We start from the raw sequence: 18,912 nt of genomic DNA, 5'->3' as shown, positions 1-18,912 counted from the left end.
TAATTCAATTCCCTGTCCCAGTGTTGTAGTCAAGACCACCTAAACCGAGACCAAGTCATCACCAAGACCAGAGTGTATCGAGACCGAGACTTTGAGGGGTTGAGACCGAGACAAGACCAAGACCAGACCAAACAACTGAAACATACAACACACAACTAGCTAATATGTGTAGCTAATATTCCCTAAATCATTTTGGGTGAGGGGTGAAGAGATTTCGGAAGAGTTTTGGTACAGAGGCAGATTGATAACTTTAGCTAGCTAGCTTCGCTAGCGTCACTTACACTTAGCAGCTTACTTTCCTTTATGCTTCCTTATTAAGTGCAGATAAAAAAATGTAGGTGGTCCCAGCTGTGTCGGTTAGCGTTACATTGCAAAATGTACACACTGCTGTGTGTTTTCTTTTAGATGTTGCTTTGCAAATAAACTCTTAAAAATATAATAAATAAAATGTAATACATAAAATGTTATTACTGACGATTTGGCTGACATCTCCCAGACAGCCAGAGCTTCTTCTCCTGTCACCAACATTCACTTTGGGAGTGCGTGCTAAAGGGGCCGGGGAACGGGGGTTAACAGTAACACATTCCAAACTAGAAATGAGTCAAGTTATTGGTTGCATTTGAAGCAGGACGTTTTACATCCAATCACAGTAATGATGTTAACCCATAAATCAGACGATACACAGGCAGATTAGTGATATCCCTGAAATTGTGGTCTTGACCTAGCCTGGTCCTACCAGACTCTCGTACATTTCATTTGTACAGAGAGTCTGGCCTGTCTCCATTGAGTGTTAACTTCCTTGAAGGTGGGTACTCTGTTGAAGTTTAAAACTATTGGATCTGCCCAGAGCCACTCTGGATCTGCCATAACCAATCGCTAACGTTTGGTCATGACGTATGCCATGCGCATGTGCAACAAGAGGGGAGACCGACAACAACTATCGGCTTATATTTAGCATTAGCATCGCCAACGTTAGCCTAGCCAACTCCTTCACCACTAACGGAGCGAGCTGGAAAATCAAACTTTTCCCGAACCCCGTGGGGAGGAGGGCCACAACATCTTGGCCACCAACACAACTCCGCAAAGATTTTTCTTGCTCGGGCTTTAACTTCTGGTGGCCAGCGTTGCTGCCACAACGGACCGAATGGCTTCGCTTCGTCATCGTTCTCAGCCACTCCCTCTGTTCGCTGATTGGACCTACAAATATTTGACCGGAGAAAACCTAAGAATATACCGCAAACCCAGACGGAGTACTGAAGGGAAATGAAAATTGAGCGGATGTAAGTAGGAGGGCGGAGCTAGGCTAGTCTTGACCGGTCTTGAAATAAAATCCCGAGTCCTCTTCATCCGAGACCGAGAAAAAATGTGGTCGATGACAAGACCGAGACCTTCGAAAAGTGGTCTTGGGACCAAGACCGGTATTGAGTACTACAACACTGCCCTGTGCACATTGACAGTAAAGTTATCTTCCTTCATGTTCTTTATGACCAGTGCTCCTGAAGGCCAGACTCTTGACACATCTTGTGTTGCTTTGCAAACATTTGTATTTAAAGGTGCTCTAAGCGATGCCACGTGTTTTTTAGGCTACAACATGTTTTGTCACATACAGCAAATATCTCCTCACTATTAGCGAGCTGCCTGTCCCCTGAACAAACTGTAAAAAAAAAAAAACGCGGTCTCTGTAGACAGTCCAGGTTCCACAAACGGCAACAAAAACAAACTGGGCCAACCTGCACCACGAAACATAACGGTGTTCCAGCCAATAACCGACAAGAAGGAGTTGGGGGTCGGGTTTGGGGGGTTAGTGCGCGGAAGGGAGGGGACAGGATGAGGAGGAGGGAGGGGCGAGCTGGCCTCCGTTTTGTTTGACAATACTTCGAACGTCAACAAGAAGTGACGTCACCCAACATCGCTTAGAGCACCTTTAAGTGTTTTATGACTTCACTTCAATGGGTTACCTTTTGTAGCACAATGTCAACCAAAGCCACATTTGTAACCTCAGCAGTCAGCACTCCGTATGTTACGCCTTGATTCGGTCACATTGTGACTGCGCTAAACTTCCTGCAGCCTAATATGATTCCAATAGTGATGAAGTTAAATATAGTTCATCTGCACTTCCATTGCCTTTTCCTTGTTTGGAGATAAATTCTGCCACTGACAACACTGTGGTTCATGTTTTTGTCTTTCCAAATGAAGGTCACTGTTAATTGTTTGTTTTTTGTTAATTACGCTGTGTTAATTAGACTTGTAAATATTGTAAATTAGGACTTCTTGGTCTCCAGATAGCAGATTTTTGTCTTACTAAGCAACACTGTTTTACTGCTATCATCATTACAAATGTAGAAACTTCACAAGATGAATACCAGAATAGATGTGAATGTTTCATGCATCGGATTTATCCAATAGCTGTACGACCCAGATGGGTCTGACTTATTTCGGTATACATTGATACTTGCACGAATAATCTACTTCACATAACCTGAGAGTAGAACCTTCCCCCATTTCTCTGCCTCTCTCCTACTCACCCGGTGTCATCAACACCCATTGTTCTGTGCTGAAGCCTCTGAAGTTACTACTTCGGTTTAATCTTCCCACTGTCTTTTAGTCTTTCACACTCGCACCGTCCTAAGCACGTACTAAGCAGTACTTTTTTTTCCAAAGCGGAGAGCTGGCAATTTTACTATCTTTAAACACAGCTTACAGACCACCTGGCTTCCTGAAATCACTAGAGGATTTGGGAAAAAACGCTGAAGCCTTTAAACAGCATGTCCTTCTCTTGGCCTTTTTTAAGAATCACAAATTGTTCTTCTCATTTGGAAATGAGAATCAGCCTCTGAGTCACCTTGTCTTTGCTAAACTTTTCTAATTGTGTTAAATGTGCATTAGAGTGGATGGAACAGGAACAGGTTTTTTTTGTTGGCACAGTTACCACGGTGTTTTTGTCTAATTGTATTAGTTGTACCAGACTTGTTTTATGTACCCCCAAAATGTTCAATATTAAATAAATGTAATAAAGGAATTAGGATATACATACAGAAATGCAAATGCATACATAAATAAATTGTGTAAAATATAGAAACGCACTGCGCCAGCCTGCCTAAAATGATCTGTAAGCTTCTTTTAATCCTTCCGTGAGTATTAACGTCATTGAAAAACCATGTCCGCTGTGCGGGGAGATCACTAATTAAACCGTGTTTACTCTGCCAGTCAGACTGCTGTGATCTCTGTCTATCCTGCAGGCTCGCTCCAGAAGTGGATCAATAAAGCAGTGATTGTATTGTGTTTGAGCCTCTTCTGAAACCAATTAGATGCTTTTTATCGACTCGTGGAGCAAATTCACGGATGAAACAAGCTCTGTGCGGCCATGCTGTTCTCCAACTCTCGCTGGTACTGACATGTAACGCTTGTTGAAACGAATCAGCTCCTTTTTCTCTTTTCTTCTAAGCACAGTTGGTGACTGTGTCGTCAGCTGTGACACGATCAGCAAACAGAGCTCCAAGTTAGTTTGTATTCGAGGCAACTCCATCACCTATGCATTTCTGCTGGGACATTACTTTGTCATAGAGCCAGCCAGATAAGCACAGATGTTCTTTACTTTTCGTGCCAGTGTGACTCAGTGTGTACTAGAAGCAATAACTTCTAAAGAAAGAGCTTGGTTTTAATCTAAAAGTTGCACGAAGGTGAGAGAAACATCAGAAGACACATCTGTTTAGATAGAGATAGATAGATACTTTATTCATCCCGAGGGAAATTTTAGGCATCCAGTAGCTTAGACAAACATAACAACAAACACACATACACACATATATCTCACTTACATAAAAAACACTCAGAAATTTAAAGAGTTAACAATTTGTGAAGTGATTACAAAGGTCTGGTATGGACTGACCATTGGAGTATACTTCTGTGCTGCATCTGTGTAATCTCAATTCAATTGTGTCTCCTGCCTTTTTTTCTCTCCTTTATTGTTATTTTCTGCCATAAAATAGATGCAAAGCGGTTATGTTGGAAAGAGTCAATGCCACCAAAGCCTGCAGACAAATTGGAAATTCAGTAATGGCTTCATGCATTAGAACGTCAAGGATTGGGAATGGATTAATTGATTTTGCTGCTGGGGTAATGGTGGTGATGAATTGTTGCCCATTTGCTCGTTTGAAAAACATTTAGGCAGGAATTGGATGGAATACATGGTTAATTTTTAAACCTTTTTTTTTTTTTTTTATCCTTGCACATCTGTCACAATTTTCCCTTAGCCTTTTTTCACAGGCCTGTGTGGTCTTATGACAGCCAGTTAAGGACGACAAACTATGACTTTTAGTGCTGTTGGTCAGCCGTCCTGTAGAGAGTCAGAATGAGTGATCCGTGCCCTCCAGTCCCTGGCCTGAATTCAGAGCGCTTTTAAACCACAGGGACCGCCGTGGCTGTTCTCAGGAAAGGCAGAGGAAAGAGCAGCATTTTAATGAGAGGAAAGGGAAAACCAGAGATGGATGGGCCTTACGCACAGATACAAAACCTCCCAGCTTACATTACTCTAGATTTAATCTTTTCACCCAAGTTGTGTTGATGTCAGCTTTCTTACAACTAATCACGTTTAGACCTGCTGAGCCTGTGGTAAGGAAAAATTGGAACCACATTAGTCAGAATTTTTCCCACAGAGTTGTCACCGCCACATCTCTCAAGTCACGCTGTTTGTGTTTTCAAAGTCTTTGTGTGGGGGATGAATGGCTTATCAAGATAAAAGCACAGGCGAATGTATTATTTATGTTGCAGGAGATGGGAGTCTCATCAACTCTGCTACCTTTCAAAGACAACATGATCCCTTTCAAGTGTCTTTCCCCACATGAGGGTTCAGATTTAAAGTCCTTGCATTCAATAGATTTTACTTCAGGTTACTTTCAGGTTATTACCACAGGTTCAAGTTCAGGTTAATACCACAATTTCCCTGAGCTCAAGGTGATGTCTCAAAACCAAAAGATATGTAATATACAAAGACACAAAACAGAGAAAATGCTGGCAGTTAGCAAATAGTTAGCATTTTTTTCGCTTGACAAAAGCATTAAACTGTAAATCCATTATTAAAATAGTGATTGATTGTTTGTGAATCGACTAGTTGATTAATGAATGGACTAATCATTTCAGCACTAATGTTCTTTACCAAACCCATATGGCCCAATAGGCTTTTTTCATTGCGGATGTTTTTGTTCAGAAAACATTATTGGCTTTTTCACAGCAAACATTCTGACAAGCCATAATATCTGCAGTGAAAAATATCTATTATGAAAATCTTCTCTCCTGCGCTTACCTCATGGATGGATGGATACCATAAACCGCATCTTAAATGTCTATAAAGTTTAATGAAGAGAAAGCTTTGTGTGCAACAAGACATAAAGCAGGCGCTCACATAAGAGACAACATAGCTGCATTAAAACACATCTATTTAACAGTAAGAAGTGCAGAATACAAACCGGGGAATGGGAGCAAAGACTGTAGATTCAGTCGGTTAGAGCTGTGTTTCCCCCACAGAGCCATTTATCAGTTATTCTCCAGTGGAACAGTAATGCAATGATCCATGCACTGTGAAAGCGCTATTATCCATCCAGCTCCCCAAATAGTTTCAATCCCCAGCTGGAGAGGTAGCGATCGTTGTGTTGCTGCTCAGAGAAAATGGGCTTTAAGTCGTCAGTTTAGTGCGAGGAATTAAAATAACAAAAGATGCGTCACAATGTCTTGTGCTCAATATGAGCTTTAACTAGGGCCGCGTTTCACCATATATCTGACCCACATGACTTTCTGTGAGAGTTCATGCACTCATTTTGTTTTTATCTTTTCCTTCTTTCTTTCTTTCTATCTGTATGTTTTCTTTCCTCTTTCTTTCTTTCTGTCTTCCTTTGTGTCTGTCTGTTTCTGTCTTTCTTACTTTCTGTCTGTTTGTCTCGCTGTATGTCGGTTTCTGTCTCTTTCTTTCTGTCTCTATTTGTTTGTCTGTCCGTCTTTGTTTTTGCTTGTCTTTCTGTGCTTTCTGTTTTTCTTTCTGTTTGTCTGTCTCTGTAATTTCCTGTCTGTCTGTTTTTTTTTTTCCTTCTGTCTTTCTTTCTCAAAATTCCCACAGACAGGCTGATGCAAACTCTTTAACAAACTGCATACTACATACTCATACACTATGAATGTTGTATCAGTATAGGACTGTAGATCAATGGATACTCAGCAAAATTGCAATTAACATTGTAATTCTACAAAGAGCATTACACAGATTACTCTGCAGTTCTTACCCTCACTGACAGACTCGCTCCTCCCCACTTCTCACCCTTTCCACCCCTTGTTTGCATTCACAGCGTCTGCATGAAAAGCAGGCTGTCAGGTTTGACCTACAGACAGCTTCTATCCTCTGTGTGTGTGCATGCGTGTGCGTGTGCGTGTGATTAACTTGAGGTTCATATTGAAGAGTCAGCCACATGTGCCCTGAGCCGTCACAGTTAGCCCCTGAGGCAGCAGCTCTCATGGAGCACCATGGTACTTTAACACATGAGAAGTTGCTGACCCCTTCTTTAAAAGTAACATAGTCAACAAGATGGACTCTTACTGACTTCCTACTGGTCATCTGAGTGGTAATGCTTTGTATTTTGTCTGTCGGGGCATTAGATCAGCCAACAGGACAGTGCTAATGACGTGCAGTCGTAGAAATAGGCTTTCCTGTTACACGTCAGGGTGTTTTGATTTATTTTTTCCTGCATCCATCAGTTCCAGTCACCTATCAATGCTCTAGCATTCTACCCCTCCATCTCTTATTGCTGACCACTGCAGTTCTGACATTGATTTATCGCTGCTTTCTCCGTTATCCGTTATCTGCCACACAGTCCCAAAGGTGATACAGTAACCAAAGATGGGTTTGACCATCATTCACACACACACACACACACACACACACACACACACACACACACACACACACACACACACACACACACACTATCAGTCCCCTCCCCCGTACACTTACATCTCATTTAAGGGGTTATTGATGTGGCCCCCTTAGTACAGTCAGTATGTTGGGTCCCAGGGTGGAGTTTGAAGATCTCACTCAGGAGTAATTGACCTTTTTTCTGCAATGGTATCATTACTTGTGATCAATACTTACCCTGCAGCATGGGCTCTTCTCGTGGAGAATTCGTCTAAACTAGATGTAACCTCGGAACCAAACAGTGTTTTAGATTTTCATGATTTGAATGTAGTGTATATGAGCATTTATTCATATGACTTTTTACATTTTTTACACACGTTGCAATATGTTTTGTCTAAAATTCATTGTGTTCTCTTGCATGTACCACACAGTATTTACTTATTCACTGCTAGTGATTAAGGCTCATATCATTCTTTTGTATTTTCTTCTACAGGGGACCAATGTAATGGAGGACCAGGACTTGAGAGAGATTGGGATCACAGACCCAAGCCACAGAAAGAAGATCCTGCATGCAGCACGTTCGTTACCCAAGGTGACAAATCATTGATTATTACTTCAATGCTTATCTCAGCATTCAGTGTCTTCACCGAAAAGTTATTTCCCCTCTAAACTTTTCAGAAGGTTTTATTTAACAGTTTTTTTTTGTTGTTGTTTTTTTACTTTGAGAACTGAGAATATCCAATATGTCACCACAGAGAGAGAAGATGAGAGAAAAGTCCAAAGAATGAATACAAATGTGTGCTGCAGAACGTTTGTCATCTCACGCCCCTCAGTTTTATCTTGTGACCCTTTGGGTGGGCCTGACCCCTAGATTGAGAACAACAGGAATAAACTACCAAACTGTATCTAAAGTAGATCTATCTGTATATTTAGAAACTATCTCCACCTCGGCTAGCCACAACAATAAAATGCTACTTACACATTGATGCATCAATATTACCAATTTAATAGTTTAATATATAAGAACACATCAGTTTCTGCAGAATGAGTACTTTTACTTTTGATACTTAAAGTACCTTTATGTAGCTGATAATACCTTTTGTACTTTTACTAAAGTGTGATTTTGAATGCAGGACTATTACTTGTAGTGGAGTTTTTTCCACATTGTTGTATTGGTACTTTAAGTAAAATATCTGACTACTTCTTTCACCACCGCAGTAGTGTAGATCTAACCTATAGCCTGCTACCTCCATCGAGTCATGTACAAATATACATGTATGGTGTTATTGTGGCAACTTCCTATTAAAAAGACAGGCAGGAAAATTGGTTACAAAGGCAGCATATATGCCCAGATGTTGTACCGAAGCCCTCCAAGCATCAGTGAATGATGAACTCTTCTCCTTCAGGTGAAAGCGCTAGGCTGTGACGGAAGCAGCTCCCTCTCCTCTTGGCTGGAGAATCTGGGCCTGCACGAGTACTTGCACAACTTCCTGACCAGCGGCTACCGCACTCTGGACTGTGTCAAAAACCTGTGGGAACTGGAGATTGTCAATGTGAGTCACAGTGACGTACACGCACTATGAGGAGTATCGGAGGGTGAAATTAGTTTTAGCAGAGCGTTAAAGAAAATCCAGGATAAATGGACAAGTTTGACAGGTTACTCTTTAGCTTCAGTTTTGGGAGGCAGGGAACTCAAACTCTGAAGGAAAATACACAGGACATTGGTGTTGAATATTGGGGAATAAGTTTCCAAAGATCAGGAAAAAAAACAGTAAACAGTCATATTTATGGTAGTGACAGTTAAGTGTGCCGCCTATCAATATGGTGCGGTTATGTAAAGGAAACAAAAAAAAGGGGCAAAGATGCTTTAATGAGAGTTGTTCTGAAACAAGACATTTAGGTTCTCATTTAAGGTTTAAGGTTGTTCAAGTTAAGTAGCAGTCTGAAGTTTCTTGGTAGGCCTCCAACTTTCCAGCACCTCTGTTTCCTCAAATGCTGCTCCACATGTTCACCAGATAATGTTCTTTGTCCTCCAGGTGCTAAAGATCTCCCTACTTGGGCACAGGAAACGCATCATTGCTTCCTTAGCGGAGAGGCCCTATGAGGAACCTCCAGTCAAGCCTCCTCGTTTGTCTCAGATCAGGGTGAGGAACTTTCTAATTAGTAAAAGTTTTAATGGTTTTCTTCCTCTCAGGCTTGGTTTGTTTTCAGTCCACACATCTTGGAAGGCATGTTTTTTTTTTCTGAAAGATAAAGGACAATCACTGTTACGACAACTAACCATGGCCGACTCTGTCTCTCCAGTGCCAAGACCTGCCTGGATCCCAGACTTCGTCCCCCTTCAGTCAGATGGAGTCCTACACAGGACGCTCAATGGACCCTCTGCTGCCAATAGTAGAGCCAGGGAGGAAAAAAGTCCAAGATACTGACTATGACGTAACCCAAAGATATCACAGTGAACGACACAGACCACACGTACGTTTAGGTTTACCTGTATCTCTCATATCAGCAGTACATTATGTCCTCCAGTGTGTTTTTTTATGTGATGTAGTGATTATAGTGGGTATCTGTCAGTCTTATCATAATACTTATTTATTCCAGGAACGGTATGAAGAACGGCATCGAGAGCCCCGTCTGACCCTGCGGCCTCCAAGTCTGGCAGCACCCTACGCCCCGGTCCAGAACTGGCATCATCAACCTGAGAAACTTATCTTTGAATCCTGCGCCTACGAAGCCAGTGTACGTATAACACCCATGGATGTATTATAGACTAACTATGCGCAGTAGTGTTTGTCTTGCTGGCCCCGCCCGCGACTTCCCGCTCGGCCCACAGACTTTACATTGTGGTGATGGCACCGGTTTTTAAATCGCTTTCCTCGACTTGGGGGACGTTTTTCAAACATAAAAAGTCCATGGATTATAAATTCAGAATAGAAAAGTAACAGTAGTCAATAGTGGGTAATAACCCACCTTGTTTGCAGTTGGACGTGTCCTGGCAGCAGTTTTACACACGTCTCTTTTACAATGGTGGTCTATGTTTAAAATCTTTTCTGGGTCGCAGAGGGATTTCTCGTTGCAATACTGCCAGTGGCCACTGGACAAAATTAGCAGAGGGGCTGAGCAGCGTGTGAAGGCCTGATTACACTTTTCTCCTTCCTACATGATGTCGTTTTCATTGAACATTTAAACCAACGCTTTCTCTTTATCCTATTCCCTTGTAGTACCTCGGTTCGATGCTTATTAAGGATCTAAGAGGTACCGAGTCCACGCAGGATGCCTGTGCCAAAATGCGGGTACGTTTCCTCTCCGATCTCATGGGACAAACACTGGACATAAATACAAGACATATAGTATGGGTGAATGGTAATTCACCTTAATGTTCCTTCCGTCTGTCTTTATTTCCTCCAGAGGTCGACGGAACAAATGAGAAAAGTCCCTACCATCGTCCTCTCCATCACCTACAAGGGTGTGAAGTTCATTGATGCAGCAAATAAGGTTAGCTACTGCATGTACACACTGCCCTGCTCGGTGTGAAAGTTCCCATTTTGACCCAAAGGTCTTGAACCCGGTCCCCTGGTTTTGTTTCGTAATATTTTGAGAATGTTCCAGTCTAACATCACACTGCTTCTTTTCTGTGATTGTAAATGTCATGCCTGCAAGTTTATTAAGTCAGATTTGTTCATGTTTGACAGGGGGCAAGTCTGCTCATATTGACATTTATTTGACATTTATAAAAAAAGACATTGAAAGGTTGCCTTGGAAGCTCAGCCCGGTATTCCTGTGTATGGCTACACTTCCCTGCAATGGCAATTTAAATACGATTTATGCCTCAATGTCTCCTCTTTACTACTACTTTGTCACATTTTTTCATAATGCATTATCACTTACAGTGTAATCACAAGTGCTGTGTGACATAGGTTGACATTGTGCATTGTGTTATTTATAGTCTGTATGATCTAAGTCTTATGCTGCCATTCTTCTCGGTGCAGAACATCATCGCAGAGCATGAGATCCGTAATATTTCGTGTGCAGCCCAGGACCCAGAGGACTTGTGCACATTTGCTTACATCACCAAGGACCTGCAGACCAGCCACCACTACTGCCATGTGTTCAGCACAGTAGACGTGGTAAGGATACTCTCACTGTCCCGTCAGCTAATTCTGACATAGTCTGGATCAATGACATTTCCAGGATAGTCGCCATAACATCCCGCGCCGCCGACCATCCAACAAGGCAGGCCTGCTTGGTTCTTTCGGGGCATGATTGTAAAGATTTACAAAGAATATGTTTACGGCATTTACTATCTAACTGGGACATTTTGGGACCGATTTGCGGGGATTTGTTAAGGACAAAATACACACATCGATACACTGGTGAGAGAAAATGAGGTTTAACTATGTATCCAGCTAATTTAAATAGCTCACGATACTGTATTGTGTGAACAGTTAACTTCATTTAATATTGTATGTGGTGTTTTTTTTTGCGGAGTGCAAATATTCCACTTAAACATGTTCCTTTCTGAGACCATTTTGCAAAGCCAGCGTCTCTGCATCTGGAGCTTAGCACCGCCCAGGACGATTGTGATTGGTTTAAAGAAATACAAACAACCCAGAGCTTTTTTCTCCTACCCCAGATTGTATACATGGTGTAGCCAGACCGTACTCCACAGCGCTGTGGAGATAGGTCTGGCAATGCGAGACTAATTCTGACATGATATGACAAGCATTTGTGTTAGCTTAACATTAGTCTCGCATTGCCAGACCTTCCTCCACAGCGCTGCAGAGGAGGGTCTAGCTAGTGCACAAAGCATTCCGGGATGGGGAAGAAATGTGCTCTGGTTTATGGCATTTCTTTAAACCAATCACAATCGTCATGGGAGCAACGGCGCCTCTGCAAAATAGCCTCGGGAAGGAACTTGTTTTGGTGGAACATGTGTACGTTCAAAAGTTGCAACAGAAAACTCAGATTGGACAGATAGTCTAGCTAGCTGTCTGGATTTACCCTGCAGAGAACTGAGGAGCAGTTAATCATAGTCCTCATAAATCCACCGGAGTTTAAAATTCCAACACAAAGAAAGCGTACGGTAACGGACATCCGTAAAGAAGGAAAAGAAGGACATATGGCCGAATTTTCTGCAGCAACGGAGCAATCCCGGAAGTGGAACGTCGTGGATATAGACTAGCTTAACATAAACCATGCTAAAAGGAGAGATTTCTAGTCAGTGTTGAGAATTTTCCTCACTGGTAAATTTGAATTCCTCCAACATCATCTCCCGTACTTACACTGAGGAGATGTGACAGCCTGCATCGTCAACACCGTTATCTCTAGACTGCCCTATCTCCTCAAGGTGTCACGCTTCAGTCGGGGCTGATTGCCTCCTCTAGAAACAGCGCTACTCTGGCCGTGATAACTAGCCCTCCATTACCTACTCAATCCCCCCCCTGAGATTGGATGATTATCCTGCTAATCTGCCTCATAATGCAGCCAGGCTCATTCCAGACTTAATTCCTCCTAACAATGCTCCGTTTCCTCTGGGTTACTGTACTGTTCTCTGAGCTCTGGGATGTCCTCTGCGGGGCTGAAAGAAGGGGGCTGTCCCTCAGCAGCGAGTGCTCAAGCAGTTTGATAACCATCAAAGGCCACAGCATTTGTGTCATGTGATGAGTTATTTTAAAACTGTATTGATCATTCTGCTGCTATCAGCCTCCACCAGGCACCATCCTCGCCACGCAAAGAGGAAATACAGAGCTGAGCACTGCCTCAGAAGGCAAGGCAGTATTTGTCTCAGGGCAGATTCTTCATCGGAAGATATGCAGATGATTTCTGAGCTTTGTGTTCTGTGCTCCCACCACGATTGCTTTTTCAACTTCCCAAGGCATGTAGTGTGAAGCTTCAATCCTCTGTCTTTAGTCTGAGCTACTTGTTCATATTTGGCAGCAGTCAGGGTATAACAATAGAGCGCAGCTTTAATACTAAGCTACAGTGAATGGATCCAGTTCAGGTACTGAGGGGAGCTGCTTGCTGCTGCACAATAGTCTCAAGATTACTGTCACTTCTCCTTGTTATGCAATTTTTTTTTTTTGAAGAAGTTTTAGGGAAAGAAACTGTGTTCTGATATATTTTGCTGTCTCGCTAAAAACGGAGTATAGCCATTGTTCTCTATATTGACTTAAAATATATATATATTGACTTAATATTGGGCTGCCTGCTCTCCCTCTTTCTCCCTTTCTGTATAGAATCTGACCTATGAGATTATACTGACGCTCGGCCAAGCGTTTGAGGTAGCCTATCAGCTGGCTCTGCAGGCCCAGAGGACCAAACAGCACCAGAACCTCCCAGTGGGACCCGGTTCAGAGGTCATTGAAACCAAGTCCAGCAGACCTGTACCCAAACCACGAGGCAGCGTACGGAAGTCGTCGGTAAGTTGGACATTAAAACCTTTTGTAGCACAAGACACCATATTAACATTGTAGGAATAGTTTATTGGCCACATTTTAACCCTTGTGTTGTCTTCCCGGGTAAAAAATTGAAAATTTAGCCTTTTTTTAGACCATTTTTTCAACGTTCTTGCCGGATTCACCACTAACTTATTAGTGTTACACTTATTGTTTGGAATTCATGACCAATAAACCTCATTTATATGAAAGTATACCTATTTTTTGAATGCTGAAAGCTGAAATTATGAATTATTTTGACTAATAGTATCAGAGTAACATATGTTGAGAGAATCTCAGACTGGTATATGACCAAGTTTAGTCAGGATACTGTTTTGAGACAATTTCATTTTTTTCTCAAATGCAATAACATTGAATAAAACACCCCAAATTAAATGAAAGCAGTTAAGTGATCATTAATTATACTCAAAGAGTGTTTCTATGGAACCATTCGTGTCATTTTTGTGCAATTTGGTTGAAAAAAACAAACATAATTCTGATATAGAAACTTTGAAAACGGGTCAAATTTGACCCGAGGACAACAGGTGGGTTAATAGAGGCATGCGTATAAGTTCTGCTACTGCAGTGTATTTTCCTGAATTGAAATGCACTTTTCCTGTTCATTTGGCAGTGATTTCATGCTCTGTGTAGCACACATTGTACTAACGTGGGAGAAGAGGCGAGGGGTGCAGTTGTCTCAATTTTGTCTGCCTCTATCTGTGAAATGAAATATCATATTTATGTAATTTGAGAAAAAAAAAAAAAACGATAGTTAACAGAACAGTTAAACAGAAGCAGGAAGAGTTCAGAACTCCAGCAACACTTGCGGTATTAAAGTATAAAATACAACTTTTGTATTACTGCAAATGCTGTTAGTTTTTTTCTTCCCTTCTCCGTGCACCTTTTAAAGTAGGTTAAGGTGTGGCAGAAACTCTTTTCATCCTGAAGCATATCATACATTACAGAGTCATCCTGACACTTGATAATTGTGTTTTCAGAGAAACATCATTCCAGCCTTTTCGAATCAACCCCTGAAAACACATTAGACAAGTCTTAGAACATTTTTATCTGTCTGCAGCTTTTCACATCATTATGAACACTGTGCGGATGCTTGTCTGGCCATTAGCACTGAACTATTATGAAGTGAGCCTTGTGCTGAATATAAATGAGATAACTACACTTCAGGGACCAGTCGCACATCTCTCCGGCTGTAGCTTAATGAATATTTGCATTTTATTTTTTCAACCTTTATTTAATCAAATGCCCTTTTGCCTCGCACTCCCACAGTTACACACACCCACACCTATAAGCTGCCCAGTATAACCACAGTCCGATCTGGGTTGGCTATAACAGATCAGACTGTGGTTATACTGGGCCTCCTGTCTCATGCTACTCAAATCTATGTCAAATTCTCTCCCTTTTATTCTCTCTCAACCCCTCCTCCTCTCTGTGCCACTTGTGCTTATTTTCCTTCTTCCTCTTCTCTCTCTCCCTCTCTCTGCCTTCCTCTTCTCTCTCCTCCTGGCGGTGTTTGTCTCTCCCAGGACTCTCCTCCTCTCGACAGTCGTTGCTGTTACTGTTACACCTGCACCACCCATAGTCCCTGCTTCCTACCGCTGCACTCTGCCAGCCCTGCCGCCCAGGTGCTGCCTTTGCATCCTCATCTCCATCCTCTCACTCTTCCTCCTTTTTCCACTCACTGCCTTAAAAACCCCATAAGCCTCCATGTGTGTCTCCCATTTATTTTCCTTGTGAATTTATATTGCTGTTATTGTTTTACTGTTTGTAGAAATGTAGCCACATGTGGACTGATGAATGCTTTGAATATCACTTTTGACTCAGGCGCCCCCTACTGACAGTTTAGCAGTATTACAAGCAATGTTTACATTCACAGAGAGGCACTGCATGGGCGACAATGTCCTAAAAGTACTGTTTACTTTACTGATGTGATGAGGCACTTGTATAAAAGTATCCACTCCTAAGAAAAGTAGAAGTGAAGTAAGTCCTTTAAAATACACTTAGAGAAAAAAGTTATAGACTGACTCAAAAAGCTTTTAAGTTTAGGGTAAATGTCAACACAAGACATTGTGGCTGTCGGTGGGAAGATTCTCTCTTGATTGATGGCAATGAAGATGTAAACATAGTCACTGGAATTGATCTTTGAGATTGTGATTCAGTCTGACCGTTTCTGACCAAACCTATATTTCAAATGAGTTCATTACTTAAGGTGTCTCCTTGTGTTTACAGGGGGACATTGTGGAGCAGGAGGGGGATTCTCAGTCCCAGGGCAGCGCCACGTGGCTCGTTGACCCCAAGGAATCCAAGCGCACTATCAGCACTAAGTACGAGACCACCATATTCTGAGTGGACCCCTCTTCTTTCCAACTTCTGACCTCTGGGCCTGGTCTCACCCCTCTTCCTTCCCCTCCTTCTGTGTGCCTTTCACTGTGACTCTGCCTCTCCGTCTCTGGGCTGGACCCCTGCCCTCCCCCCTCCCCCCCATTCAGGCATCACTTGTGTCCTCATCTGACAACAGCACAGTCTGCGAGTGCTTTGCTCCTTGCTTGTGCTAAACCACCACCGCTTGTACACTATTCTATTGATTATTAGTGCAACCCTTCCACTTTATCAACCCTCCTCTGGCTGGTATCACTCCCACTTCCCGTCGCTGGTAGTCTCCTTCACGGTTATTCTCCTTGTATGCTTCCTGAATCTTCTGTGTACAATGCTTCCTTTCTCCCCCCCCCCCCCCTCCCCCTGTCAACATCCCACTGTTGCCTCTTGGTGATAAGCTCTTTTTTTCAAGGTGCTTTTCCTGCTCTATTAGGCGACGGCCACTCTGAGGCTTTTCACTCTGATCTTTCAACTCCTGACTCCTCCGAGTGCTGAGAAAATGTGATTTATCCCGACCAAGAGTGACCCACTGCACACATCCTGTACCTGGGTGGACATGTTTCCTGAGGAAAAACAAACTGGTCCTCTATTTCTATGCTTCAGTTGGGCTTTGACTGTTTCTGTTCGGTGGGATGTGGTGTTATGGAGGTTACACAGGACTTACAGAGGGGATATTTCTCACTGTCAGCGGGCTGCTCAAAGCCAAAGGAGGCTAAGATCCTAGCACTGTGATAAGGTCCTTTGGAGCTAATAATAAAGTAAGCATTTGGGGTGGATTTTTCAGTGAGGAAAAAAGGGGAACAGAATAGGGCATAGAGGCTCATATGGACCCGCATGTTAGTGGCCCTTGCTGCTCTTGAAAATAGACAGTTCCAACTGTCTTAAGACTGGCATGCCCTCCTCTGTCAATCAATCAGAACACCAGGATTTAAACCTGATGCTACTTCTGGAGCGAACTAACTGTAACTAAGCACTTTTTCCAAAACCCAAGTGTGTAAGTGCATCTTCCTCTGTCCTGTCTTTTTTTTTCTTCTTTTCAAAACAAATGCCTTCTATGTTCATCCTGTCAGCATTGCCTTTTTTTTGCCAATCACTACCATGTTAATATTTCACGGCTGCTGGTGAAAAGAGTTAATCATTATAAGGAGAGGGTAATCCGTCACCATCACGCTGTTTTTGTCCATTTGTTCTGTCATTTTGACTTTATTTTAACCTCACTGCTGTGTGTGTGTGTGTGTGTGTGTGTGTGTGTGTGTGTGTGTGTGTGTGTGTGTGTGTGTGTGTGTGTGTGTGTGTGTGTGTGTGTGTGTGTCCCTTCCCTATAGCTGAACACTGTGGCCACTCCCAGACAGTAAGAAAGGACAGGAATGAGCCCTGTTGCATGGTGGGTAGGATGTTTAGTGACCCACTTTGTATGCAGCAGAATCACATCACCAGTTGGATCAACCTAACCACAGTAACACACAAGCCCGGAGACAAACAGACGTAAAGCTTTCAACACGACACGGTCCACCAGATCATCTGACCTCATCGACTTCATGGCGCCACACGCGTATGCACACACTCCATTTAGCTTCCTGTCTATCGTAAAGTAATGCCTCCCCCAGAGTCAGATATATTTGTTGTGCTTTATGCATTTCCTGAAAAATGAATCGTTGCCTCCTAACACCGATCAGGCCTCCCTCATAGAGGGTTAGTGGTGTTTACACTTTGAGGAAATGTACCTACGACGTCACAATGCAGAACCTGTAGTTTAAGGGGAAGTGACTGAGATGAGGAACATTACTGTTATGGTACAAAGGTACATACACACTGTATGGACACACTCATTCCTGGATTATTCGTCCTGTATCCACACATTTGTAGCGTCTCTACATGACCATCAGCTTGTCATCCACAACATACATGTGTAACTGTGATAAACAATGTAATCTTGCACAGGAGGAACTCTAACCAAACTCAAAAGGGCAGAGGAACTGACACTACAAAGACTGTTTTATAATAATAATAATAATAATAATAATAATAATAATAATAATAATAATATAACGGGGTGGTTTTTATTTGATTTGAAAGTTTTTCTGTACGTTTTAATTGTTTTAAGGACAATGATGTGTCCTAATGCTGGAACTGGATCAGGTGTGGTTCACTGCAGCTCTCTCTCTTTCCCTGCTCATTTGTTCAATTAATCTAGACAAGATTATTAACCAAACCTGCCATGCAGGCTGGTATGTCTTTAGATGTAAGCTGCAGAACAGAACAATAAGGCACACAGCATGCTTCTCTTAGCTAACTCCCAGTATGTTGACTGTTAATGGTACTCTTTGGTCAGCCGATGTGTATATGGGTAGTCTGGTTGTTTTGATTTAACTGTTGTATATGTGGTACGTTGTCAGGCCAGTACGATAACTCTATGGTACACTGTCTTCAGCTCGCTGGTGTCGGCACCTTCGGCCATCAGCCTGGTCCCGTTCTGCTTTTGCACATTGGTAAGGATCAGGAGAGATATTTAGGGACTAATCTAATGACAACAATGATGAGAATGATATTGTACATGAATCTAGCAGTCTGTATTTTGATACTTGAATGATTTTTGCTTTTATAGATATCTATATATATGTATATGTATGTATGTACGTATGTAATTTTTGACGTTTGTCAAAAGAGAGAAAAGGACTATGTCTTATAAAGTTAAACATATCGTGAATAAATACCCTGTGATTAAAAAAATAAATAAAAAAAGACTGAGAAAACAGTTACTCAGAAGAGGGACCTCACTTCCGAAAAAAAAAAGATTGTAAATAATCTTGGGCTTCCAGTCTTTTTTAAGATTATTTTTCATAATTGTAAAACTAATAAATGGCGCAATTAGAAATGCTGACTCTTGACCCTTTATTTCTCCATTCACTGGTGTTGTTTAATGTTATTGTGGAACGTTTAGCATTCTTTTTCCCAATTTTGGCAGACTTTTTCTGTCAGATATAGACAACATGAAGTTCTGCTGCAGGAGTCGCGGCTCAATACTGTCTCCATTTGTCAGAGGGTTAGTGGATGTGTCTGGATGAAATGTTTGGTCCCCGCCCTCAACGTCCATTTCAGAAACCTTTCTCTGCTGAAGGATGGACAGCAACTGCTCTGAGCCAATGCCTTGGTAACACAGAGGTGCAGGCACACAAGCTGACAGTCACA

General features: G+C 42.2%; 1 protein-coding gene across 15 annotated transcripts in view; it reads left to right on the top strand.

Annotated features, from left to right (window-relative positions):
- The window catches only part of LOC116062200 (ankyrin repeat and SAM domain-containing protein 1A-like), a 73,435-nt gene extending 54,837 nt beyond the window's left edge, over nucleotides 1–18,598 (top strand). For 7 of the 15 annotated variants that reach the window (XM_036008475.1, XM_036008470.1, XM_036008473.1 and 4 more), the window contains 10 exons: nucleotides 7,389–7,487; nucleotides 8,302–8,448; nucleotides 8,932–9,039; nucleotides 9,200–9,370; nucleotides 9,497–9,634; nucleotides 10,117–10,188; nucleotides 10,304–10,390; nucleotides 10,885–11,022; nucleotides 13,132–13,314; nucleotides 15,577–16,111. In XM_036008475.1, coding sequence (XP_035864368.1) covers nucleotides 7,389–7,487; nucleotides 8,302–8,448; nucleotides 8,932–9,039; nucleotides 9,200–9,370; nucleotides 9,497–9,634; nucleotides 10,117–10,188; nucleotides 10,304–10,390; nucleotides 10,885–11,022; nucleotides 13,132–13,314; nucleotides 15,577–15,693 — 1,260 coding nt within the window. In that variant the 3' untranslated portion in view covers nucleotides 15,694–16,111. Of the gene's footprint in view, nucleotides 1–7,388; nucleotides 7,488–8,301; nucleotides 8,449–8,931; nucleotides 9,040–9,199; nucleotides 9,371–9,496; nucleotides 9,635–10,116; nucleotides 10,189–10,303; nucleotides 10,391–10,884; nucleotides 11,023–13,131; nucleotides 13,315–14,873; nucleotides 14,973–15,576; nucleotides 16,114–16,156; nucleotides 16,761–17,048 lie in introns of those variants that run through there. The other 8 variants (XM_031316824.2, XM_036008468.1, XM_036008477.1 and 5 more) reach the window with 6 other exon arrangements.
- Nucleotides 18,599–18,912: the final 314 nt, after the last annotated feature.

The sequence above is a fragment of the Sander lucioperca genome, chromosome 12 (assembly GCF_008315115.2).
Source record: "Sander lucioperca isolate FBNREF2018 chromosome 12, SLUC_FBN_1.2, whole genome shotgun sequence".
Lineage (NCBI taxonomy): Eukaryota > Metazoa > Chordata > Actinopteri > Perciformes > Percidae > Sander > Sander lucioperca.
The sequence above is the reverse complement of the archived record's forward strand: the minus strand, read 5'-3'. Positions and strand labels throughout refer to the sequence as shown.